The sequence below is a fragment of the Chaetodon trifascialis genome, chromosome 21 (genome assembly GCF_039877785.1).
Source record: "Chaetodon trifascialis isolate fChaTrf1 chromosome 21, fChaTrf1.hap1, whole genome shotgun sequence".
Lineage (NCBI taxonomy): Eukaryota > Metazoa > Chordata > Actinopteri > Chaetodontiformes > Chaetodontidae > Chaetodon > Chaetodon trifascialis.
The window spans coordinates 5,661,639-5,686,746 of record NC_092076.1 but is presented as its reverse complement, the minus strand read 5'-3'; the positions used below and the strand labels follow the sequence as shown (position 1 = coordinate 5,686,746).

Below are 25,108 nucleotides of genomic sequence, written 5' to 3'. Positions count from 1 at the left end.
CTATGATATTTCATACTGGCAGTGGTGGAGGAAGAATTCAACTAAAGGAAAAGTAGTAATGCTGCATCATGAAAACACTACACTTCAGTTAAATTTTTTTTTTAGAAAAATGTATTTGAAGTATCAAAATAAAAGTAAGTATTATACAGACTTAAAGGAAGATATACAGGATTAGTCGACTGACTCTCTGACGATCAATGAATCATTTCATCATGTCATTTTTAAAGGGTAACGCCCCCAAAAAATCTCTGGTTCAATCTTCTCAGTAGTGAGAATTTGCGGATTTTCTCTGTTTTCTGTCATTTTAAACTGAATACTGTTGGGTTTTGGTCTGTTGGTCAGACCAAACAGGACATTTGAAGACTATTTTATGACATTTTAGAGACTAAATAATTAATCTAGAAAAGAATCAGAGGATTAAGCGACAATTAGAATAATCGTTAGTAGCAGCCCCACAGATAATGCTGCAATGCTTCAATGTTTAAGAAGCATTTTAATATTACATTTGGTCAGGGAGCTATATTTTACCTGTTCAGTTTACAGAGTTTCATTGGCATCATAGGGATGCTTCATATTTAACAAGATGTTCATATGGTTTGTATATAAAATCTATTACATATTTAAAACTAAAAATACAATATCTCCCTCTGAAATGTAGTAGAGTAGAAGTATAAAGCTCAGTAAAGTTGAAATGTTGAAGTACAAGTGGGAAAAGTACGCAGATACTGTGAAAATACTTCACTACAAAGAAAACTGCATTTAAAACCTTACTTAAGTTAAAGTGTATGAGTATTTATCAGCACAATTTATGGAAATTACCTAAATGTTTCCACACATTCACTGTGAAACCAGTCTGTAAGACTTTGGCTGGGAACTCCCTTTAACTCCCTACATATGTGGTACATACAAGTAAAAGTACTGAATTCAGAATTTTACTTCAGCACAGAAGCATCATCAACAAATGTACTTAAAATATCAAAAGTAGAAGCAATCATAGAGAGCAGCCCTGTCTTAGCTGATAAAAATTAGATTTTTGAATTATTATCACTGCTGCATGAACACATACGCAGCATGTTATTGCTGTAGCTGTTTGAAAGGGACCAAATTTAAACCAGTTTATATATTGTTGGGTAACTTAATGTATACCAGTGCATCATACTGTCGTCAAATATATATAAAAATATTCATTTTTATATAATAATATAATAGCACAGCGCAGGAATACTCTGTTACAAGTACAAGTTTTACTTAAACGATAATAATGAGTATGTTCCTGTGAAATGCGGAGCGGTAGAAGAATAAAGCAACGTTCAGTCAACGGCCGTCACACTAAAACTCTGTAACAAATAATATGAAGAATTTTCACTGGGGTCACTGCAGCCTGTACATAAACTGGAGCACTAAGAAACTTAAAGGTTAAATTTAGACCAAACGAAGGCCTCCACTCCCAGCATGCCTTGCTGTTGTGTTTCAAGTGTCAGTTAACCAGTGCAGAGTTTCCATTGTGTATGTCCATGAGATGAGTTTGCTCCATGTTTGATTTAATCATTTTATTAAGTGGTATCAACAACACACCAGTGATGAGTCAGATGGAGCCAGTGGAAGAAGACAGAGGCGGGAGAGATGGCGGAAACGGAGTCGGAGCGCGAGTCAGGGAATGAATTTGAAAGTGATGACAAAAGAGGATTTTGGAGTCCAGTCAGTGAAAGAACAATGAGGTTTATCTGGTAGGGAAGCCGGCAGTGACACAAATGCATTTTTAAAGATCCACGTGAGGTCGGGAAGTTTGTGGGAGGAAAACTCCGAGATGTTTGATCAGGAAAGTATAGGAGCAGTGGGATGAGCTCTGCTGTCAGGAACACGGACATGCTGCAGAGCCTGTGGAGGAGTCAGAGGATGTGGGAGATGAACAGCAACCGAGGAGCCTGCACTGTGAGGGAAATCATCATGCCGAGTCAGCAAAGTGTCCACAAAGAAGTGGGGAAATAAAGGTGAGTAAGATCAGAGCAGAAAAGGGTTTGTCAAACGCTGAAGTTGAAGATTTTGGGCATTTATTGCCATGATTAACTGACATACAGAGGAAGTCAGAAAGAATGGAGCAGGTGCTGGATGCTGACATATCTGGAGAAGATCTAGATGCTACTCTGAGGGAAGGATTTGCACCAATTGGGTTAGAGGATGGACAAGGTCAGGAATGAGATCACTTTGAGTGGATGCTGAAAACGGTTTTCACGGTGAAGCTGTTAGAATCCAGTAGGTGGCGGTAACGCAGCTTATGTGGATGCCAACCGCCGTAAAACTCCACAGAAGAAGACGCAGCGCATGACATTGCTCTGAGTTGTCCTCTGATCAGATAAATCTTAAAATAAATACATCCATGGAGTGTAAACTGATGAATTTATTTAAATTCTGTGTAAAATAGTGAATGTGTTTCACGCTCCATGGATCGGGTTCATTATAAAGAGCAGGAATTACCATCACTGACTACTGGAATGCCTGAATTTAGATCAATGATCTTCTATTTACTAAGTACCAAAAATAACTTTGATCAGAAATGAAGCATGAAATTGTACTCTTAATTTACAACTAAATTTCATCTACTATTTTGGAATTACCTTTCTCTTCTCATGTAATTTTGAAAACCATTAAACTTTTACTTATTTTTCACACAAATAGAAAGCCCCACAAATGCAGGGCATCAAAAAATTGGGTAAAACTCTTGTTGTTCCACTCCACGGAAATCTTTAGTAAAAGGCGAAAGATTTATACGATTTGAAGTGAAACAAGAGTGATCTATCCCCCAAAGATCAGACAGATCAACCAGACTGGCGAAGATATGACTTTCAGTCCTGGTTGAGAGTCAAACTTACTCACAACAATCCACACAATGTGTGAATAGAGACACAGAAATGAAGCAATGTGGTCTTTTAATGTTAAAACAAATCTTATGTTTGTTTAGCATTAGTTAGCAATTCATGCTATGGAGCAAGGCATGATGGGAAGGAATTTTCACTTCCGGGTTATCTAGTCCCTCAGTGAAACGATAGACAGCACACACACACACACACACACACACACACACACACACACACACACACACACACACACACACACACACACACACACACACACACACACACACACACACACACAGAGCTGGGTATCTATTATTGAGGGACAGACTGAGAGTCAGAATGTGCAGAAAGATGCAGAATTTAGGGGAAAGCATTAAATTATTTGACTTTCCTCTGAAAATTAAGCAACAAGAAGAAGATGGTAGAAAATACTTAAATGATCAAGGAAACATTGTATGGAAATAAGACACCACAACACACAGCTGATGCAACATCAAAGCTGTTACTGAGAATCAGATTTCAATAACTTCATATTTTTTAACAGATGAAGAAGCCCTGCATTTAAGCAGAGCATCAGAAAATTAAGTAGAACTCTAAGTGATCCTCTCCACGGAAATCTTTAGTAAAAGGCGAAAGATTTATACGATCTGAAGAGAAATCAGAGCCATAACTGTAGTTTGGTTCAGAAACTGCTGCCACTCAGGGGGACGAGCACTTAATCAATGGTCTGCTGTTGATGCCGCTACATAAAACAACTAAATAAAACATAAAATAAATAAAATCAAAGTCATCTTGTGGAAATACACCACAGTGCTGATGAAAGGAAACTTTGCACTGGTTAACTTTGAGACTTGAAATGCTGTTTTCACGTTGTGATGCAAAGCATGCTGGGAGTGGACGACTTCATGAACAATTATTTTAACTTTTTTTTTTTTTTTTAACCATTTTTAATTTAAGTTTAGAAATCCAATCCAAGTGCACCAGTGTACATACAGACTACAATAGCACAGAGGAAAACTCTCCATATTGTCTGTATTCAAGTTTTTGGGTGAATGGTTTGGACGCATCTTGTCCCCACGTATTTGAGTGCACTGACTTAGCGCCATTAGCTTAGCTTGAAGACTGGAGGCAGGGAGAAAAGGCTAGCAGGCTCTGTGCAAGGGTAACAAAATCCACCTCTGAAACTTTAGATTAGCGCAGCATGTTAGCATTAATATGCTATATTTGATTGATCTACAAAATCCAAACGTAAAAACAAGAACGCACTTTTATGGAGGTTATGTGCCAGACTATTTCTAGTTGGGACCAGTAGCCAAGCAACCAGTGAGTTAGCAGTTTCCCACCGCTTTCAGGCTGTATGCTAAGCTAAGCTAAGCTAAACTAAGATAAGCTAACCAACTGCTAGCTGTAGCTTCATATTTACTGTAGCGTGGTATCAGTCTTGTCAAATAACTGTTAGTAAGAAAGCTAAGTGGCTAAGCTAACATGTTGAATAGTTATCTAACAAAAGGCTCTTTACGATCCGACATTTTTTGATCTTTGCTGATTTCCAGCTGTGATTTGTGTGAATCCTGTATTCAATTCAATATTCCTTTATTAGTCCCATAAGGGGAAGTCTTTATTTCATGCTTGACTTAAGTTAAATGTAAGTTTGTTTCTGTCACTGATCTACATAAACAAAGAAATGCATATAAAAAAAGAACAATTTTGTATTGCAAGAGTCCTGCTACCTGTTTATGAGTCTCTCAAACACATTTCATCAATGCATTACATTGCTCTGATTTGTCCTCTGATCGATTAAAATAACTTCACTCAGTTTAATGATGCTCTGTTAATAGTGGGGCCTTTTAGTTTTGATAGATATCACAACTGCTTTTGAATTACAGGCAATAGTACTTTGCTCAGCTTGTATTACTACATATAGAAGTACTGCCAGCTACTTGTACTTGAAGCATTTACAGTAATCACTGTGCACAATGGTCCCTTTCAGTGTTTTAATGCATAAAATATAATTCAGTCATCAGCAGTTAAGACTTAATTTTAGGATACAATTAAGTGGTATAAATAGTGCAATATTTCTATTTGCACCAGTGCTGAGTCAAAGTTTAAGGCTGCATTGATTTCATACTTTCTCTACTGAAATGTCCTCATTTCTGTCAAGCCTACATGCTGGAATTGTTACAAAGAAGCCCCAGTGAAAGACCAATAAGATAAAGGAAGCAGACTGGACTTACACAACACAATAAGCACATAGCATAAGTAAAACCCAACACTTCTAAAAGACCATATTATTTTAAACACAAAGAGAAAGCCCCACATGTGCAGGGCATCAAAAAATTGGGTAAAACTCTTGTTGTTCCACTCCACGGAAATCTTTAGTAAAAGGCGAAAGATTTATACGATTTGAAGTGAAACAAGAGTGATCTGTTTTGCACAGATCAGACAGATCGACCTGACTGGCGACAATACAACTTTAAGTCCTGGTTGAGAGTCAAACTTACTCACAACAATCCACACAATGTGTGAATACAGACACAGACATAAAGCAATGTGGTCTTTTAATGTTAAAAACAAATGTTACATTTGTTTAGCATTAGTTAGCAATTCATGCTATGGAGCAAGGCATGATGGGAAGGCATTTTCACTTCCGGGTTATCTAGTCCCCCAATGAAATGACATCACACACACACACACACACACACACACACACACACACACACACACACACACACACACACACACACACACATTCATTCATTGTTGTGACCACATCATTGAAAGGACACTGAGAGTCAGAACGTGCAGAAAGATGCAGAATTTAGGAGAAAACATTAGATGATGGTAGAAAATACTTTAACGATCAAGGAAACATTGTATGGAAATAAGACACAACACACAGCTGATGCAACATCAAAGCTGTTACTGAGAATCAGATTTCAATAACTTCATATTTTTTAACAGATGAAGAAGCCCTGCATTTAAGCAGAGCATCAAAAAATTAAGTAGAACTCTAAGTGATCCTCTCCACGGAAATCTTTAGTAAAAGGCGAAAGATTTATACGATCTGAAGAGAAATCAGAGCCATAACTGTAGTTTGGTTCAGAAACTGGTGCCACTCGTGGGGCCGAGCACTTAATCAATGGTCTGCTGTTGATGCTGCTACATAAAATGACTAAATAAAACATAAAATAAATAAAATCAAAGTCATCTCGTGGAAATACACCACAGTGCTGATGAAAGGAAACTTTACACTGGTTAACTTTGGGACTTCAAATGCTGTTTTCATGTTGTGATGCAAAGCATGCTGGGAGTGGACGACTTCATGTTCGATTGATTTAATTTTTTTTAAACCATTTTTGATTTAAATTTAGAAATCCAATCCAAGTGCACCAGTGTACATACAGACTACAATAGCACAGAGGAAAACTCTCCATATTGTCTGTATTCAAGTTTTTGGGTGAATGGTTTGGACGCATCTTGTCCCCATGTATTTGAGTGCACTGACTTAGCGCCATTAGCTTAGCTTGAAGACTGGAGGCAGGGGGAAACGGCTGGCAGGCTCTGTGCAAGGGTAACAAATACCAGATCTGAAACTTTAGATTAGCGCAGCATGTTAGCAATAACATGCTATATTTGTTTGATCTACCACAGGTACCTACCTCCATCAGACTGCTGATGAACGAGAGGAGCAGGGACATGCGCTCACGGGCCTTTGATTGATGTGCCAACACAATGGCAGTGCATTGCGAAACTTGTAGTACTAGTGGTGCGTGCACTATACTGGCAGGCCAGCTCTAATAATAATTAGATATTATCATGCGTGCAAGATATTCCATCCATTGTCAAACTCAAGGCCCGTGGGCCCGTGAGTTTGAGACATGTGATCTAAAGGATGAAGCCAAAAATGCCCGGTCACTGAAAGGGGGTGGTGCCCAATTGTACTTTCAGGCTAGACGCTGAACTTTGTACCCCACACCCAATCGTGCCCATCTATCAGACATCTCAGGGCAAGTGGGTGACTCCCACACTCACGTTTATGTGGAATCATTATAAGTAGAGTAGAGCAGTCTCTGATTCTCAACACTCGGAAAACATGCAACGCGTGATCAGCCAGTAGGGGGAGCCAGACAGAGCCTACCCTTCTGCTGTAATTAACAGGTCAGGGTGTTGTGAATTGGGGAAACTGGAGATTCTCTGGCTCGGTTGCTGGGGGCAGCACAGGCAAATTAAAAAATGGAAACGCTTCACGAGTATGCGTGTCATCCTTTTGCAGGGGCCATGCTAATCTTCTCTGTATTGATTCCAAATTTGCATATGTGCTGCCAAAGCAAGCACATTGGTCAATAGTCCCTGCCTACCTTTTATTCCATTGCTGGCAGACCGACCCTTTTGTGGCAGTGCAGACTAGAGGGCTGCATTCCCTAGAAGGGCGTACCCTTAAGCATGGCAAGTCAGGGTGACCTACTGACATCAACAAGGTTGCAATTGTTAGATATTGACGGCTCATTCTGTCTGTAACATAGTGACTGCCCATTATCTAAAGGATGAAGCCAAAAATGCCAGATCACTGAAAGGGGGTGGTGCCCAATTGTACTTTCAGGCTAGACGCTGAAATTTGTACCCCAGACCCAATTGTGCCCATCTGTAAAACATCTCAGGGCAAGTGGGTGACTCACACTCAGGCTAAGCACGTCTATGTGGAATCAGTTTATTGATGACACATATTTATGTAGAGTAGAGCAGTCTCTGATTCTCAACACTCAGAATATATGCAACGCATGTTAAGCCAGTAGGGGGAGCCAGACAGAGCCTACCCTTCTGCTATACTCAACATGTCAGGGCTTTGTAAATTGGGGCAACTGGAGATTCTCTGGCCTTGGTGGCTGGAGAACAGCCGGGGCAGCAAAGTTTAAGGCTGCAGAGATTTCTCTACTGAAATGTCATTTCTGTCAGGTATAGATGGTTGAATTGCAGCAAAGAAGCCCCATTGGACAGACACTAACCATCACAAAAATCATATAACCTATGCCGACAACTATACCCTTAACCCCTTAACTTTGCCACACACTCATATCTTCTTAATATTTCACATGATAGAAAGCCCCACAATTGCAGGGCATCAAAAAATTGGGTAAAACTCTTATTGTTCCACTCCACGGAAATCTTTAGTAAAAGGCGAAAGATTTATACGATCTGAAGTGAAACAAGAGTGATCTGCTCAACATAACTCAGACAGATCGACCTGACTGGCGACAATACGACTTTCAGTCCTGGTTGAGAGTCAAACTTACTCACAACAATCCACACAATGTGTGAATAGAGACAGAAAATAAAGCAATGTGGTCTTTTAATGTTAAAACAAATCTTACGTTTGTTTAGCATTAATTAGCGATTCATGCTATGGAGCAAGGCATGATGGGAAGGAATTTTCACTTCCGGGTTATCTAGCATCAAAGCTTTACATCAGTCATTTTGGTGAATTTAAAAAGACTCGGTTCCTCAATGAAATGATAGTACTGTCACATATGTTATTCCAGGCTGTGTTAGCGTACCCAATTTTAAACAATAACGTAATAATATAATATTACAAATATAATAGAAATCTTGAAATTTCGGAAGGACCTGCCGTCTCACTCACTCTCGCACACGCACACACACACACACACACACACACACACACACACACACACACACAGCTGGGTATCTATTATTGAGGGACAGACGGGTAAATAAGCTACTGACTGTAAACTACTTGAAACAAACCTCTTTTCAACAGACACGTTCATTCATTGTTGTGACCACATCATTGAAAGGGCAATGAGTGTTTAACACTGACGGGCAAAACGTGCAGAAAGATGCAGAATTTAGGAGAAAGCATTAAATAATTTACCGTCCTCCTCAAATGACGCAATAGGAAGAAGATGGTAGAATATGGTTGTGTTAAAGCGAAACCTCAAAACCCACGTTAAATATTTTTTCGATCATGGCAGATTAGTTTAGTCAACAATTATTTTCTTTCACAAATCAAGGAGCCCCGCATTTGAGCAGGGCATCAAAAAATTAAACTAAACTCCCTATGATCCTCTCCACGGAAATCTTTAGTAAAAGGCGAAAGATTTATACGATTTGAAGAGAAATCAGAGTCATAACTCTAGCTTGGTTCAGAAACTGGTGCCACTCGTGGGGACGAGCACTTAATCACTGGTCTGCTGTTGATGCCACTACATTAAACGACGAAATAAAAGATAAAATACATAAAATAAAGCTCAGCTTGTGGGAACACACCGTGGTGCTGATGAATGGAAACTTCGTAATAGTTAACTCTCAGACTTGAAATGCCGTTTTCACGTTGTGACGCAAGGCATGCTGGGAGTGGGAGACTTCGTGTACGATTGATTTTAATTATTTTTCACCATTTTTGTTTTAAGTTTACAAATCCAATCCAAGTGCACCGGTGTACATACAGACAGTAACGCTACAGTCGAAAACTCTTCATATTGTTTGTATCACAAGTTTTAGAGTGATGGGCTTCCCAAAGCCTGCAGATTTCATGCAGAACAGCGTCTCCCTGCGGTAACACACCGCACAAAAAGGTTGAATTTCTCCTGTATGCAATTTACACAGGCCGTGACATTTACGACTAATTGCATAACAAATACCAAGCGTTAATAAATATAGAATAAAAACTCCCGCACGTAACATTGTGGCTTTGGTATAACTTGGTTGAATGGTTTGGACGCATCTTTCTGTATTATTAACAATTAAAATAACAGAAATGAGGGATGTCACTGCAACTGTTAAGACAGGAGACTCCTTCCACATACACAGGTCGAGTAGAGCACTCGCCATGTATGAACGAGGTTTTAAGAAAAAAAAAAAACAGAAACAGACGATATGAATCCACGAATAGTTAGTATCAGGGAGACTTAACTTACCTGCTAAAAGTTATGTAGTCAAGTTGGACAAGTTGAGATAAGGTCGTTAAAATCCATTTTCCAAACGCAGGTCACTCTCAGACGAGTTATGGCGAGTTGAATAAGTTGTCTTCCCTACACTCGAACGACAGCAGCTGAAACATCATGTTCCCTTCTCGCTCCTTTTCTTTCTGATGTTTTTCTTTCCGCTCCACGATAAATCCCCAAATCCGCCATGATGACTGTGACCGTTCACTTACAGAACTACCTTGGATAACCTCTGCCCCCTGCTTAACCTTTGGCCTTCCTTCGAATTGCCGAAAACTCGCGACAGACAAAAAAAAGTTAAAAAAAAAAAAAAAAATAGACGACAGGCTTAAAAGCAGGATATGAATATTATCACATCTTGACGTATTTCTGGAACCATTTCAGTGCCAGGTGATTCATCTTAGCAGAGGCCGTCCGTTCACAGCTGTTATGACGTATCCTGTCACCCCTCAGAATCTGTGACCCGAACAGGAATAGCTATTTTGCTAATGTAAATGGTTTTGTCGTATCACGTACTTCGCCTCCACAATGGTGCCCCCGTATATTATTTTGTCACCAAAAATTGTGACCCTGTATATAAAGATATTAGACACAGAAAGAGTCACAAACTTTAGCATACAGGCCTGTCTGGAGAGCACCGTTAGCTTAGCTTGAAGCCTGGAGGCAGGGGGAAACGGCTAGCACGCGCAGGCGCTGTCTAACAAAATCCGTCGCCATTAGCTTAGCTTGTAAACTGGAGGCAAGGAAAAACGGCTAGCAGGCTCTGTCCAAGGATAACAAAATCCATCGCAGCATCTCTGAAACGTTAGATTAGCGCAGCATGTTAGCATTAACATGTTTGAGCTGCGCAAAATCACAAGTGAATAAACAAGAACGCACCATTTTACCGAGGTTGTATATCAGACTATTTGTTGGTTGAGACAAGTGGCCAAGCAACCAGTGAGCTAGCTGTTTCCCACTGTTTCCAGCCTGTATGCTAAGCTAAGCAAAGCAACTGCTGGCTGTAGCTTCATGTGGTATCGCTCTTGTCATGTAACTCTTAGTAAAAAGCTAACTAGCTAAGATAATTGTATTTAAAAAATGTTGAAAAGGCTCTTTAGGATCTGACTTTTTTTTTGGTCAATATTTGATTTGGATTTTTAATCCTACACATAAATAAACAACAAAATGCACACAGAATATTTTGTGAAGGGTATAGTGTTCATTAGTCTCTCAAACACATTTTCAGACAAGACATTAGGGTTTAGAAATCAACATATTTAAAGTTGCATCTAAGTTGTTTCTTTCACCTTGACATTATCTTGTCTTGATGTAATGAACCAGTGAATACATAAGTAAAACAAACAAGGTGGCACAACATCCCAAAATAGAAACTAATGGTAAACCAATGCATGATAATATTTTGTAATACAATATTTTGTTAACATGGGGCATACATGTATTGAAAAGGAATTAAAAGATATGTTATTAAAATGAAAAAGTATTATTAACACATAGCTTGATCATCAGACTAAATTGCCATTGATTCAACTTTCTGTTCACTTTGGAAACTGTACAGAGAGGAGTTACTTGTATTTTGTGCACTCCATCTACAGTCAATCTCAATAATAGTAATAAATCTTAGAATGTCTTAATAAAATGTTAGGGCCCAGTTTATTGCACAATCCAGATAGCGTTACAGTCATACATTAACTTGCAGCGTTCCATTTCTTTTAATGGAAAATCTCTCTTATCTGGTCTCCAAGGAGGGTAAACAATACAAATACCCTCTTTAAAAATCTAAAATGAGCTCAGTTCTTGATGCCATTATCGGCTTGTATCAGTGTTACTTCAGCTTTTCTGTCCCTTTTTCTGAGCCCAGTCTTTGATATAGCCTAATTATTTTGCTGTTGTGTAGTTTTTTCCACAAATTCTTCTCCAGAATATAGTCGTGGTTGATGTAAAAAACAACATTGGTTTTAATAGTCTCAGCATAGTAGTTAGAATATTTGTTGTAGTCGTCAGTCATGAATCCATATGCGCTCACCTAAGAACGACAAAAACAGAACAGGGAGAGCTGAGAATAACTCATATCAAGAAATGACTTTCTTGAAGTTTGACATTTTGAGAAATACACTTGTTCAATTTCCTGCCGAGAGTTTTAGTAATATTAACTTACAGTGTCACAGGTATGCAGAGCCAGGAAGATAGCGAATGCCCCATTGGTTGGTCTGACTATCGGCCAGTGTATAGAGTTCAGATGAGCAGACATTAAGAACCTGTGGGCCATGATACGTACATCAAAATCAGTCTTTTGGCTGTATGACAAGACAAACTACGGACTTCAACACGACTATTAAATTAATACAGTTTTAATAAAGGAAGTAAATGACCCGAGAAGTTCTATTGCTTTTAATTTGGGATACTTTGTCAACTCTTATCTTTATATTTTTTGCCATTTATATAATTTTTAGTTTTGTAGTTATTGTTTGTAATGATACTAACATTTTACTTTTCATTTTTGTTCCTGCTTGATTCTGTTTTTAAATTTTGTTTTGCGAACCACTTTAGGCTACATCGATGTACAAAAAGATCTCTGCAAACAAAGCTATTATCATTATTGACATGATAAACCATAAGAATTTAAAAAGTTTGGATGGGATTGTGAGAGGAGGCTGACCTGTTTCTCACGTATCTGAGGAAATCCTGGTGCAGGACATAGAAGCGGCTCTCGTTGTACTGCCCGCCATAGTACGTCCTTGGCCTGGAGGATTAAAATACAAAAGTCAGGAGTGATAATGAAAGACTGACATGATGAAAGTGGGTTTTGTTAGATTTTGTCTTTACAATGCCATGAATGCGCTCTGCTGGAACTTGAGAGAAAGCTGGATAAGAAATGCCCCTTAAATTATGTTGCGTTCAGGTGACTCAAGACTTAATCTGCGGCTGTAAGTGTTGGCAGCTGTAAACAGCAACAAACAGAGTTTTTACTGATAATTTCAGTGAATGATTCACTTTGTTGCCTGAAGTATGCCATTGGAGTAACTCTTGACGTTTTCACAGTTTGGTGAACAAAACTTCATTCTGTAAATGTGTTTCTGTACTAAAAATATCTATAGAGTTGATATTCACAGTTGGTTGTGATATGGGCTGCCTGAGATCCTTTCTCCCTTGAGAAGACCCTTAAGCCAGTGGAAGTCTCTCATCCCCTCAGGAATCAGCACAAATTTTATGCCCTGCCAAAAGGAAGTGAATGACAGATGAGTGTGTGTGGGGGGGTGTATGAACCATAACAACACCACACCACTGAGTTTGAGTACCTCATCATGAGGCGCAGACGTGTATCCATACTTCTTGAATATATACAGTGACGAAGTGATGGAGTGGGCTGTGTGAACGTACACTGACGTCCTGTTTCCCACGTCTTCCTCATGGCCTTTGATGACTGCTCCGTTCATCCTGCCACACACACACATCCAGATGTTAATCCACATGTGGCTTAGTCTTCATTAGCTTAAAAAACAAATGAATACGATGCCCACAAAGCAGACTCGTCATTGTAGCCGTTCTAAAATCGTGACTTTTGCCCTGCCTCTGTTTGTTTTACTGTGCTGTCCTTCATGCTGTGTCTCTATAAAATGTAGATGATATGCCAAACTGCCAGTCGGCTAATAATTAAACATGGAGATAGGACTGCATGGCAGCACCGTGACTGCTGGAACAAATGCATGTGTGTATGAGTCCAGTGAATTCAGTGAAAGTCACACATGCAGCTCTAGAAAAGAAAAGAATCCTTGCTGTGATGGCTTTGTACTGGCTGATTATGGCTTTGTTCAGCTGGATAAAAAGCTCCATGTTTGTTGAACATCCTCTCAAACATCCTGTGTTAAGCAAAATGTCTCACACCATCTGTCTACGCGGTTACGTCAGTTGATCTTTGTTTACTGTAAACCTCACCTCTCATTTTATGACATGACGCAGTGCCAGATAGTGTAAGTAGGATTTAGAAGAAGTTTGCGCAAGACGTGGCGGATATTCCCAAAAGTCTTTTCTCAGCCTTCAGCCTCCAGACCACATAAGACCTTGTCTAGTTAAAAACCCAGATTCTTAGACTTATGAAATGTAAACTGTTGAAAAAAAAAAACCAAAACAGTTTCAAGTTTGTGAAGCCTTTTTTCTTCTTCATCTTCTTCTTCAAAAAAGACAAGATAAAACTTCATTGACACCACGCCTGGGAAATGAAGTTGTTACAGAGAGCAAGAATAAAAAGGAGACATCGAAAAAGAACAAAATACAGTTATAATACTATTACCTTGAGAAGGAAGCCTCAAAATTCCACATGTTTTTTTTTTACTATTATGCGGTTGAAAAATATATAACACAGTAAAACAATACGAAATATTGCACAAGATGTTTGCGCAGATGTAATAGATGTGAGCAAACATTAACACAAATAACGGCGTAGTGCAAAAAAGGTTTGTGATGTTGTGGTGTGAAACAACATCAGCACAGTGCTGCATTAAATGAAATGATGCCGGAGTTGAACAGTCTGACAGCTGTTGGAGTGAGGGACCTGCAGTCGATTCCTTTATTTAAGAAAGGGCGATTTTGCAGCTTTTATCCCCATCCAGACTACATTAGACCAGGTCCAGATATAAAAAAAAACGCTATACTTATTGATAGCAATTATCAGTGTCATGTATCTGGTGCTGTTTTTGCCAGTCAAATTATACAGGTGAAGGCAGGTGTTGCCTCAGTAACACTTAAGCGACAGTGGAGTTTATATGTTTATCTGCAAAGTGGGCAAGCTACAATTATTCACAGCAAGTGAGTATAACACTTTACAACATGCTAAAGCAAACCCAGAGCAGCGCATTTCAAAGCTATAATTGTTTGAGAAATCAATTAATCCTTCAATCAATCAATATCCTTTATTTAACCAGGTAAAAGACTCATTGAGATTAAAATCTCTTTTTCAAGAGCGACCTGGCCAAGAGGGCAGCGAAGACAAAGTTACAACAATACATACAACAACAACAGCAATCACACACTATAGTTAGACACAGAAAGTACTTAAAACATTGACACAAGAGCACGCGACAGGTCAAAATAACTGAAAACGTTTCGGCAGTAAAACAATTTAGGAACAAGTACATTGCCCAATAGAACTGGCTTCTCTGTCCTTTAAAATAGACTGAAATACACTTATTTGCTTTCTTGACAGGAGTCATACGAAAAGATTTATACCACTCAATTGTCTGTATGGTAAATAAAAGCAGCTGGTTAGCTTAGCTTAGCATAAAGACTGGCAATGAGGGGAACACCTTCTCCTGTCAAATATCAAGTACCTGATAAAAATTTGAGCTTTAAGTAGAGAAGAGGCTTTGTGACTGACTGTTGCCAGGTGGTATGTACATGTATGTAACAGGTTTCTTCTCTCCTTCTTTCTTACCGGAAAACATAATCGTGAGCATCAATTTCTTTCCCCATTTTTGAGCCATTGAGGATCCCTGCAGTGCCCACCACAGCACAGCGCACACACCCATCACTGCCCGGCTGCGGATGGAGTAGTGGCTCTTTTGGCTTTGGGATCAACTTCACTGAAGCCATCACATCTGCAAACCAAAACAGTAAATCACGCAAAACAGCCTGTTCTGCCAGCAAAGCTCGCATGCATACAGCAAATGGTTTGCTAGGTTGCTGCTTGCAAGTGATTTAAATGTATTTACTTAAAGCAGCTGTAGGTAAACTGAGTTTTGAGCATCCAGAAACAACGATGATGAGAGAGGAGGAGAGGAGCTGAAAGATGCTAAAAAGCTCTGTAAAACTAAGAGAAACTGCAAATTCAAGTGGTAACTCTCTGTGGGTTCTTCACTCCCTTTCATGTTTTATCAACTGTTAATATAAAAATATTCATCAGAGCAGCTTTAAACTTTATATCAAGGTGCACACATTCACCATTAAGTAGCTTCTTATTAGCCTGCATATTAATAGCATATTGTCTATTAGCCATTATAAAGCACTTATTAATGCCGCGCTTAGCATGATCATGTTCTATAACTACTAGGTCATTAACTAAGAGTTTTCCCTCACTGACCTCCTAATTACTGCTTAATGACAGTAAGTATGAAAAATTCTCGTCCCTCGGTGTATCAGAGTTTTGGTTGTGATGCTGAAACAATAAGATGAGAATCCATGATGATCACTATGTGTGTCAACCACACATAGTGATTATGAAATACAGTCTTAAGATACTTGGCATTGCACAGACGCTAACAGACCAACACCCACCGTCATACTTGTACCCCATAAATCCAAAAGGGTTGTTAAAGTGTGAAAGTCGATTCCACTCGCTCATGTTGATGTTGTCTTTGTGCAGAAACAGACGTATGTTGGGAAGAAAAGCCTCCTTGAAGCTCTCAGAGTTTTGCACAGACGACTGGGCACATGTCTGAGAATGTAGGATAAGATTTTAAACTATGAAATATTTCTAAGAGGAACAAATACACAGAAAACGTGAAGCCAGTGATTTATTGACGGGCCATGCAGCTGAAGACACAGCAGGTAAAATCAGGTGATAGACAATCAGAAATCAGTCCTCACTCAAATGTGATTGATTAAGCTTAGTGCAGTGATACTGTTTGAAAGCATTGAAGAGGAAAGCAAAGAGAAAATCCACGCAAGTCCATCAAAGACACAAGGCTGAATGTGCAGCAGTGCAGACACCTGCCATGTTTACCCACTCCCACAAAGTTAATACTTGTCTTTTCTGTCCTATCTTGTCTTAACATGCTTACAGAATTCTTGGGTGGGGCGTCCTGGTTATAAACGTCCTCAAAATCCCACCGAGGAAGCTTCTTGAAGGACTCAACAGAGAGGACGGGCATGGGTGTCTCAGCTACAGCGGCATGTGTGGAGGCCCTGATTTTTAGCGTTGCCGCTGGGTTTGTTTTTGTCAACACAGCAGGAAGTGGAGTAGAGTTTTCTTTCTTATCCCACAACTTAACCTATTCAGTACGAGCGCCCCCTGCACAGGGAGCAATGTGAGATGCATCTGCACGTCAATGATTGATGGTCACACTCATAAGCACCAATCCTAACTTGTAGCTTAGCAGAAAAAGGGGGGAAACTCAGCTAAAAGCCCCTACCAAGCATTGCCACCTAAATGAAACATAATTCATACTACAATAAATTATATGGGCATGTAATGAAAACATGAAAATAGTGTACATCCACTTTGGAGCCTCTGCTGTGTTCACCACTTTACACAAGCCACAGAAGCCTGGTATCATATGAAAGCAGAGAGTCTGATGATCACTGTTGTAATGTCAAAAGCTTTTCCATTTGTTAATACTGGGGAAAATATTGACGCTATATCCATGCACTCGCTAGGGGACACTGTTGCTCCAGTGATGATGTGTTAATGAGTTGACAGTGTGCGTATGTGTAGCTGTGTTAGCTCTCTGCATAGTTACTAGTTGCAGGCTGAAGTCCGTATATTTGTATTGATCGAGCAGGTTCAATATAAGCCAATCAAACAATTCAATTCAATTTTATTTGTATAGCGCCAAATCACAACAAAAGTTGTCTCAGGGCCCTTTCCATATAGAGCTGGTACAGGCCAAGTGTCACAGTTCGTGCAAGGAATTTGCCAGGACCCAAATGCAGAGTACAAAAGGACAAGTTTATTTTCCAAAAGTAACAACAAAAAATCACCATAAAGGGAAAACACTCGATCCAAGGACAACCACCTGAAAATCACCTTGAAGGGAAAAAAGTAGCAAATAAAAGTCAAATAGAACACAAGACAAATTACTTACAACAACAGAAAACATCCAGGGGAATGCTCAGACCAGAGAATGACAAAGTACAAAGAAAATCTATAGAGACTGGAAGGAACGATGTGAGGCAGGAACTAAGCTCGAGAGCAGGGCACATGAGAGAAGCAATACGCAATACTCTGGCACAGAGGCGAGTTTGGAGCCGGCTTAAGTAGCCGGCTTGATTGCAGGATGAGACACAGGTGAGTCAAATCAACCCTGCTGCCGAGCTGATCGCCCCGCCTCCGTGCACTCAGTCTAGGAGCAGAGGGAGAGAGAGAAAAGGGGTTACTGCTGAAATCAGAGCACAAGAGTGACACATGACACCAAGCTCTTTTATCTACAGAGACCCAACAATTCCCTCATGAGCAAGCACTTGGCAACAGCGGGGAGAAAAAACTTCCTTTTAACAGGTAGAAACCTCAGGCCAGAGAGGGTCAGAGAGGGAGAGCAAGAGAGTGAGACAGACAGAGTGAGACAGACAGACAGACAGAGTAACAGTGACAGAAAGCATCAGAAAATTGCAGGTCATCCAGGTCTTTATGCCCTGAAGACATGGTTATAGTCTAGTTAACTGACTGGTTTCTTCTGGCTTCATTGATAAATATAACTGGGTATCATCTGCATAGCAATGAAAATTTATTGAGTGCTTCCTGATAATCTTACCTAAAGGAAGCATATATAAGGTGAATAGAATTGGTCCAAGCACAGAACCCTGTGGAACTCCATAGCTGACTTTAGTGAGCACAGAGGAGTCGTCATTAACGTGTACAAACTGAGAGCGATCTGACAAGTAGGATTTAAACCAGCTTAGCGCAGTTCCCTTAATGCCAATGAAGAGTTCCAGTCTCTGTGGTAGGATACCATGGTCAATGGTGTCAAATGCAGCACTAAGATCCAATAAGACTAGTATGGAGACAAATCCTTTATCAATTTATGCAATTAGAAGGTCATTTGTAACTTTAATCAGTGCTGTCTCTGTGCTACGATGCACTCTAAATCCTGACTGGAAATCCTCAGATAAACTATTTTTGTGTAGAAAGTCGCACAGCTGATTAGCAACTGCTTTCTCAAGAGTTTTTGAGAGAAAGGGAAGGTTGGATATCGGTCTATAGGTGGCTAAAACCCCTTTAACTCATTTACTAAAACAGCTTTAGAGGACAGAGATCTGATATTAAGGAGTCCAGGGTGGAAACACTGTCGCCTCACAGCTAGAAGGTCCCTGGTTTGATTCCCGCTGTGGGCACCGGGGGAGTGTCCTCCACCATGCCTTCAGTGCCTGCTGCTCAAGGAAAGGGGCCTTTCTGTGTGGAGTTTGCATGTTCTCCCCGTGTTCACCTGGGGTTTCCTCCTTTCGCTTCGAGGACTCTGACCACAGCAGAGAAAAGTTATTCACAGTTAGACAAGGAAGGTTTGGCAGTGGTGTTTGCTGTGAAGCGCTTTCGCCAATGCCTCTATTGTTGACCCTTTACTATTGTGACAGACCATAAACCATTGTTGAGCCTGATCAGTGAGACCAAATGTGTCCTGCCGCTATCCTCAGCCAGGATACAGCACTGGGCTTCTCACATTGTCAGCCTACCAGTACACTATACAGTACAGAGTGGGTAAGGATAATGCAAACGCTGACACTCTGAGTCGACTGCTTTTGCCGGAGACCCCCGCTGCTACATATGTGCCTCCAGAGACTGTGTTTTCCTTGGAAAGGCTAGCAGACACACCTATTAAGGCATGCCAGATCAGGCAGTGGATAGAGAAGGACCCAGCCTGTCTCAAGTCAAGACCTTCCTTTTACAGGGCTGGCCCAGTGTTGTAGAAAGAGAGGAGCTGCGGCCATATGCAAAACATAAAACAGAACTGAGTCTGCAGGATGGATGTATTTTTTGGGGGTCGAGGGTTGCTGTGCCTCACCCTGGACGAAAACAGGTTGAGGAGGAAATGCATGAGACACATCCAGGTGTATCTAGAATGAAAAGCCTGGCAAGATCCTATGTCTGGTGGCCAAACATGGATCAGGATTTAGAGAACAAGGTGAAGTCATGCACAATGTCAGATCAATCAGAACATCCTGCCACAGCCCCCTTACACCTGTGGGTGTGGCCAGGGCGACCCTGGTCTAGGTTACACTTGGACTTTGCCGGCCCTTTCATGGGACAAATGTTGCTGATTATGGTGGATGCCCATTCCAAATGGATTGAAGCCCATATCATGAGCAACATCACAGCCCCCGCTGACAAGCGTTGGCAAGCTCAGACAGGTGTTTGTAGTCCATGGGTTGCCTCACAGTCTGGTCACGGATAATGGCCCGACGTTTACAAGTGAGCTGTTTGGTGAGTTCATGCAACTGAATGGCATTCACCATATCAGGAGCCAGGGTGAAGTTCTGCTGTGCTCGGCGAGGTGTGGGGCGAGTTGTTCGCCTAGGTGCGTTCACCTGGACAGGCGGGAGCGGTGGAGATCCACTGAAGTCATTTAAAATCCTGGGAGGTGAGGAAGAAGGCCCCAGCTTCCCAGCCAGTGGTGGAAATTCATGTGAGGCCAGGATGTCAAAGCGATTTTGAAGCTGGATGTCACAGGTTGTGGGAGTATGAAGTGACAGCCTCTCCTTCCTTTTGCGATTGCTGACAACCACCCAGGTGTCCGGGTGTAAAGGAGTGGAGCTGACTGGGACCTTGGGTTTAGCCCTGAGCTGGAACCAGGGGTCCTCAGGAAAGGCGGATGGAGCAGAACCAGCAGCTGGTGCAGTAGCAACTGCCTGCGTAGAGCCGAGTATCGAAGCAGCGGTAGTAGTGGCCAGAGCAGAAGCAGCAGCGGGTGGAGTGGAACCCGTGGCCGGGGCATAGTAGCGCGCTGCGTGGAGTCATTGCTGCTAATATCTGCTCCTATGACTCTTTTTATTTGCATTTTGTCCTTTCATGAGGCCTAAAAACAACAGCAAGCAGAAAACAGCTGCCACAGAGGAGATTGTTAGAGAGCCTTTGGTGAGATAACGGTTCTCCGCTCAGACGAGTGCCTGTGTGAAAACATCCATAAAATTGCTCAAGTTCATTATTTTGGGATGTACTTTTGCACAGTTACTCATCAGATATTACTTTACTAATTCGTAGATGAATTTGGCCATTATCACATGATTTAAAGGTGGTTTCACTCAATGGTTTGTTTTTAGGTGGAGATAATTAAAAATTTCTACTGTGTTCAAGATGAATTTACTCTGACACAGTAACACATATCTTGATTCTGACACTTCTGTAGTAATCTCTCAGGTCTTAGCTTTCTTTTGACAACAAGATTATTCATATAGCCCATGTAGTTGTGAAGATAAACTATTTATTTTGGGTAGGTCATTTTGGATAGGAGGCTGATAAAATAGGCTTGGTATGGAAGAGGTTATTGTCACTGACAAAGAAACTGGCTTCACCTCTGTGTCTGTTGTTTCCCAAGGCAGCAGCCCAGCTGAGTGACAAATAATGCATCAGATGTAACATAGAAGAATTAAAAAGCTACACTTAATGTGACTAAAAGAAAGAAGCTGTACTTGGAAATGTGCTGATACACATTTCTTGACAGGATTTGCAACCAGTTTTACTGAAAATATTAGAGATTTCAACATCCTTAGTGTCTTTATCCTGTGTTACTCTAGATTAAACACAAATAAAACTTACTTGATGCCGCCTGAGAAACTTCCCCATAATAGAATGAAAAGCACAGCAGCAGTTGAGATCACGAGCAGCACAAAAAAATACCCGAAGGCTTTGAGAGCCATCCCTGCGACTCAGTTAAACAGGGAGTATGTTTGAGGTTTGCTTTCCCTCCTGGAGTTCGTGGCCCAGTGGAGAAGTCACCAGAGGACACCACTTGTCACTTAAAGTGTGTTTGGGCGGTGCTACTACACAGTTAATGAGACACATACACACAACAAAAGAGGAATCTCACACACACACACACACACACACACACACACACACACACACACACACACACACACACACACACACACACACACACACACACACACACACATTCACATTGGGACGTAATGTGGTTTATTACACAACCGAGGGGAAGTCAGAAGAGACTTTGTAGGATGTGCACCTGTTACAGAGTTAATAAAGATACCATTGAATTTAAAAGACAGTGGATAATAAATGAACATGTTTTCTTCTTTTATTATAATACAAAACTAAGTTATTCCTTTTAGTCCTTATTTGAACGTTACCGGCACCAGACCTAGGGGGAATCTGGGCCAATAGACAAGGTCCACAGGCAAGGGTGCACTGTGGATTAATGAGAGAGAGGACTCAAGTTTGCGTCTTGCTCCAGTCGTTCCTCATTTAACTCTGAATAATTTCAAAGAACTATAATACATTTTCAGTGAAATCATCCTTACTTCATATGCTATTCATCATTGACATTCTCAACAAGTCCTTTTAACATTCACACCAAAACATATATAACACAAATAAATAAATAAATAAATAAATAAATAAATAAATAAATGCACAAAGCCAAAATAATCTGTTTTACCAAAAATAAATACATGTAGATCGACATTAACTTAACTTCTATTCCACATACACTAAGACTGGCTTAACTAAAATATTACCTTTGCAAAAATTATACTCCCTACATCACATTCTCACTTTTACATCTACATTAACTCATGTTCTAACACTTATACATGCTTCCACACTTATCCTACACTCGCATAACATACACATAATCCCTATAACATTGACATTAACGCTGCTTTAGCCGTCTCGCATTTATGGCGCGAGTATGCTTCACAAACTGAACTAGTTCGAATATGCTGTTTCTCTCTCTAATATCTACTTTTTAATATTTTACTTTTAATACTTTTACTTTTAATTGACTGAATTGAACTCTGTAACATTCCTTGCACACATTTCTGCATATCTCTAGTAACAAACATCTGTAACATACACTTAAAATACTACTTTTAAAACAGTTTAACAATTGCAAGTAAACGCTCAAAATGGCAGGGCTCTGCGCTGCCCGTTCACTCTCGTTACTATACATCTTAACAACATCTATAAACAACACAACAATACTTGCAATAACCTTACATTAGTTATTGTAGTGTAATTTTTCCTACGCTGACATGTGCTGACTTGACTAACAGATGTATAATTTTTTTCCTATGTAGACGTGATGATTTGAGAAACAGATGTATAAATCTTTTCCTATACAGACATTTAATAACTTGTGAAACAGATGTGTCAGCTACCGTGTTGTGATGTAAGCAGAGCACTGATGATCAGAGGGGGCTGGAGCCAATCAACGTCGAGAGGCGGGGTGCACCCTGAGGAGGTGGGGTACACCCTGAAGAGGCGGGGTACACCCTGAACCGGTTGCCAGTCGATCGCAGGGCAACATATACAGACAGACAACCATTCGCGCTTACACTCACACCTAAGGACAATTTCATAGTCATCAGTTGACCTAATGAGCATGTTTTGGATCTGTGGGAGGAAGTCGGAGTGCCCGGAGAAAACCCAGGCACGAACGGGAAGAACATGCAAACTTCACACCATCGAACCGGCGACCTTCTTGCTGTGAGGCATGCGCACTATCTGCTGCTCCACCGTGCCGCCCTCAACTTAACTGTGTAAATGTTAAATCAGTTCAAATATTTAACAAAAAATAGGGGGTGTCTGATTTCATAAGAAAATGAACATGTAGCCTTTTCAACCTACTACACACATGTTGCTAGAATATCCTGCTCTGGGCTGGAAAAAGTTCAGCTTCTTTGGTCTTCATGTTGGCCGTGGTGGAGATAATCTTTCCCTCCCGCTCTCTGTTTCTGTGTGAATGAGCAGCTTTGAGTGGGACTGCCTCGTCAGCAGGTCCCACTGCTGCGTCCCACTGACTCCTCCTTGTGGCAGGACAGAAGAAAGGCCTCGAAGGATTAAACAAACACACCTCAGTCAGAGGTGAGGACAATCAACACCAGCTGTGACACCTGAGGATCACACATCTAATCTGGAATAGCGGGGGCGGCGGGGGCTGGGTATGTGGGATCAGGTGAACAACACTGCACAGTTACATCAGTCGCTTCGTGGCCACTTGAGGATGAAGAGCTGAAGAGGCCAAAATCACTGCTGAGGTCAAAACTGAGCAAAACGGCACTGGAGTAGCTTCCAAACAATGGCCAGAAAGTGACTTCCCTGAGATAAACGGGTGAGCAGAACTCATACTTTACCACATATTTGCTCCTTTTCAGGCTTACAGACAGTTAAAGTCTGTGTTGAAGTGTATCCTGCAATGATAAGAGCAGGGTATGCAGATACATTACAGAAAAAACAAACTTTTCTGTCCTCTGTTTCCTGTGTTTCCCCCCCCAGCAGTCTTTAAGTCTCGTGTGGTTCACCCTTCAACTAATGCCTGGCAAAGACTCAATCTGGCCTTAGGCAGTCTAGCCTGAAGAGGATGGGTGACACAGCAGCTAAATGTGGAGGAAAGCTCTGAGCGAAACGCCTGCAACACACAAACCCACGTGAAGACAACGAAGGGAAGATTAGAGGGAGGAAGACGAGGACAGAGGGCAGAGCAGCTACCAGGAAACAAAGGAACTCCATGTAAACATTGTTGGAATCAATGAAGAGTTAAGATTTTCACTACAGTTTTGGCAAAGAAAGCTTTTTTCTTTAGTTCTGTTTTGGGAGAACAAAGCCAAATGTCAAGGAATTTACTGATAGAATTTCTATATATTTGTGATGCCTTTAAATCAATAAGTTAAAGTCTAAAAAATAAAATGTGAGCTCCATAATTAAAGATGTGGATTTCTCTGTATTAGTTCATGTTCGGTGCTGCCACCTACTGGTCTCAGGTAATTAATTAATTAATTATGCAGTCAAGCACATTTTCTCAGTCAAGCGCATGCTTCAGTTGAGCACTGACAGACAAGACGGACTCTTCTGGATTCATGTCGCTGCTGAATTCTCCCCTTAAACACTTCTGCCTTAGAAACTATGTATCTGTGAGTAGCATGTTGAGATAATTAATATAGATTAGCAATTCTGAAGAAAAGTCTCATGTTATGTCATATGCTGTTTTATTGTTTTAGTCAAACGTGCTCTGCTGGCTAGCAGCGGCTAGTGCTTTTCTGCCATTGGACTGCGACTGGTAGTTGCTGTGATAGTTAAGTTTTTTTTTTTGTATAGTACAGTTTTGCTTAAGGGGCGTGTTTAAAACATATAATTTTTACATGCAAATGAAAATGCTTCTGTACTAATTCATGTTTTTATTTCAGTAATGTTGCAGTTTTACAAACAAAGCATAACCTAAACAGGAAACAAGACTTCAGTAAAGTACAAGAAAAGTCAAGCCTTGTGTGATTATTGGAAGACTTTAAAATGTTAAGTGACTGTCGAGCATGCACAAGTGAACGCACTGCAAGGGCAGTACAATATTACTTTTAATATCTATGATTGTGATATTTGGGTACTTTTTAACAAGTCACATTAACACATTA

General features: G+C 40.5%; 1 protein-coding gene and 7 non-coding genes across 8 annotated transcripts; all 8 read right to left on the bottom strand.

Annotated features, from left to right (window-relative positions):
* Nucleotides 1–2,678: 2,678 nt before the first annotated feature.
* On the bottom strand, nucleotides 2,679–2,792 carry LOC139350252 (U5 spliceosomal RNA). Its single transcript, XR_011603502.1, has one exon. It is a non-coding gene; the product is annotated as a U5 spliceosomal RNA (small nuclear RNA).
* Nucleotides 2,793–3,406: 614 nt separating this feature from the next.
* LOC139350249 (U5 spliceosomal RNA) lies at nucleotides 3,407–3,522 on the bottom strand. Its single transcript, XR_011603499.1, has one exon. It is a non-coding gene; the product is annotated as a U5 spliceosomal RNA (small nuclear RNA).
* A 1,642-nt stretch (nucleotides 3,523–5,164) lies between these two features.
* Nucleotides 5,165–5,278, bottom strand: LOC139350254 (U5 spliceosomal RNA). Its single transcript, XR_011603504.1, has one exon. It is a non-coding gene; the product is annotated as a U5 spliceosomal RNA (small nuclear RNA).
* A 545-nt stretch (nucleotides 5,279–5,823) lies between these two features.
* Nucleotides 5,824–5,939, bottom strand: LOC139350247 (U5 spliceosomal RNA). Its single transcript, XR_011603497.1, has one exon. It is a non-coding gene; the product is annotated as a U5 spliceosomal RNA (small nuclear RNA).
* A 1,144-nt stretch (nucleotides 5,940–7,083) lies between these two features.
* Nucleotides 7,084–7,190, bottom strand: LOC139350250 (U6 spliceosomal RNA). The gene has a single exon (XR_011603500.1). It is a non-coding gene; the product is annotated as a U6 spliceosomal RNA (small nuclear RNA).
* A 764-nt stretch (nucleotides 7,191–7,954) lies between these two features.
* On the bottom strand, nucleotides 7,955–8,068 carry LOC139350253 (U5 spliceosomal RNA). Its single transcript, XR_011603503.1, has one exon. It is a non-coding gene; the product is annotated as a U5 spliceosomal RNA (small nuclear RNA).
* An 817-nt stretch (nucleotides 8,069–8,885) lies between these two features.
* LOC139350248 (U5 spliceosomal RNA) lies at nucleotides 8,886–9,001 on the bottom strand. Its single transcript, XR_011603498.1, has one exon. It is a non-coding gene; the product is annotated as a U5 spliceosomal RNA (small nuclear RNA).
* Nucleotides 9,002–11,642: 2,641 nt separating this feature from the next.
* Nucleotides 11,643–21,305, bottom strand: LOC139350019 (alpha-N-acetylgalactosaminide alpha-2,6-sialyltransferase 2-like). The gene is made up of 10 exons (XM_070991106.1): nucleotides 21,279–21,305; nucleotides 19,901–20,305; nucleotides 16,594–16,803; nucleotides 16,088–16,247; nucleotides 15,249–15,411; nucleotides 13,117–13,255; nucleotides 12,929–13,032; nucleotides 12,477–12,560; nucleotides 11,976–12,075; nucleotides 11,643–11,843 (listed from the first exon to the last, which is right to left on the bottom strand). The coding sequence occupies exons 1-10, from the start codon at nucleotides 21,303–21,305 to the stop codon at nucleotides 11,643–11,645; spliced, it is 1,593 nt and encodes a 530-aa protein (XP_070847207.1).
* Between the last annotated feature and the right edge of the window lie 3,803 nt (nucleotides 21,306–25,108).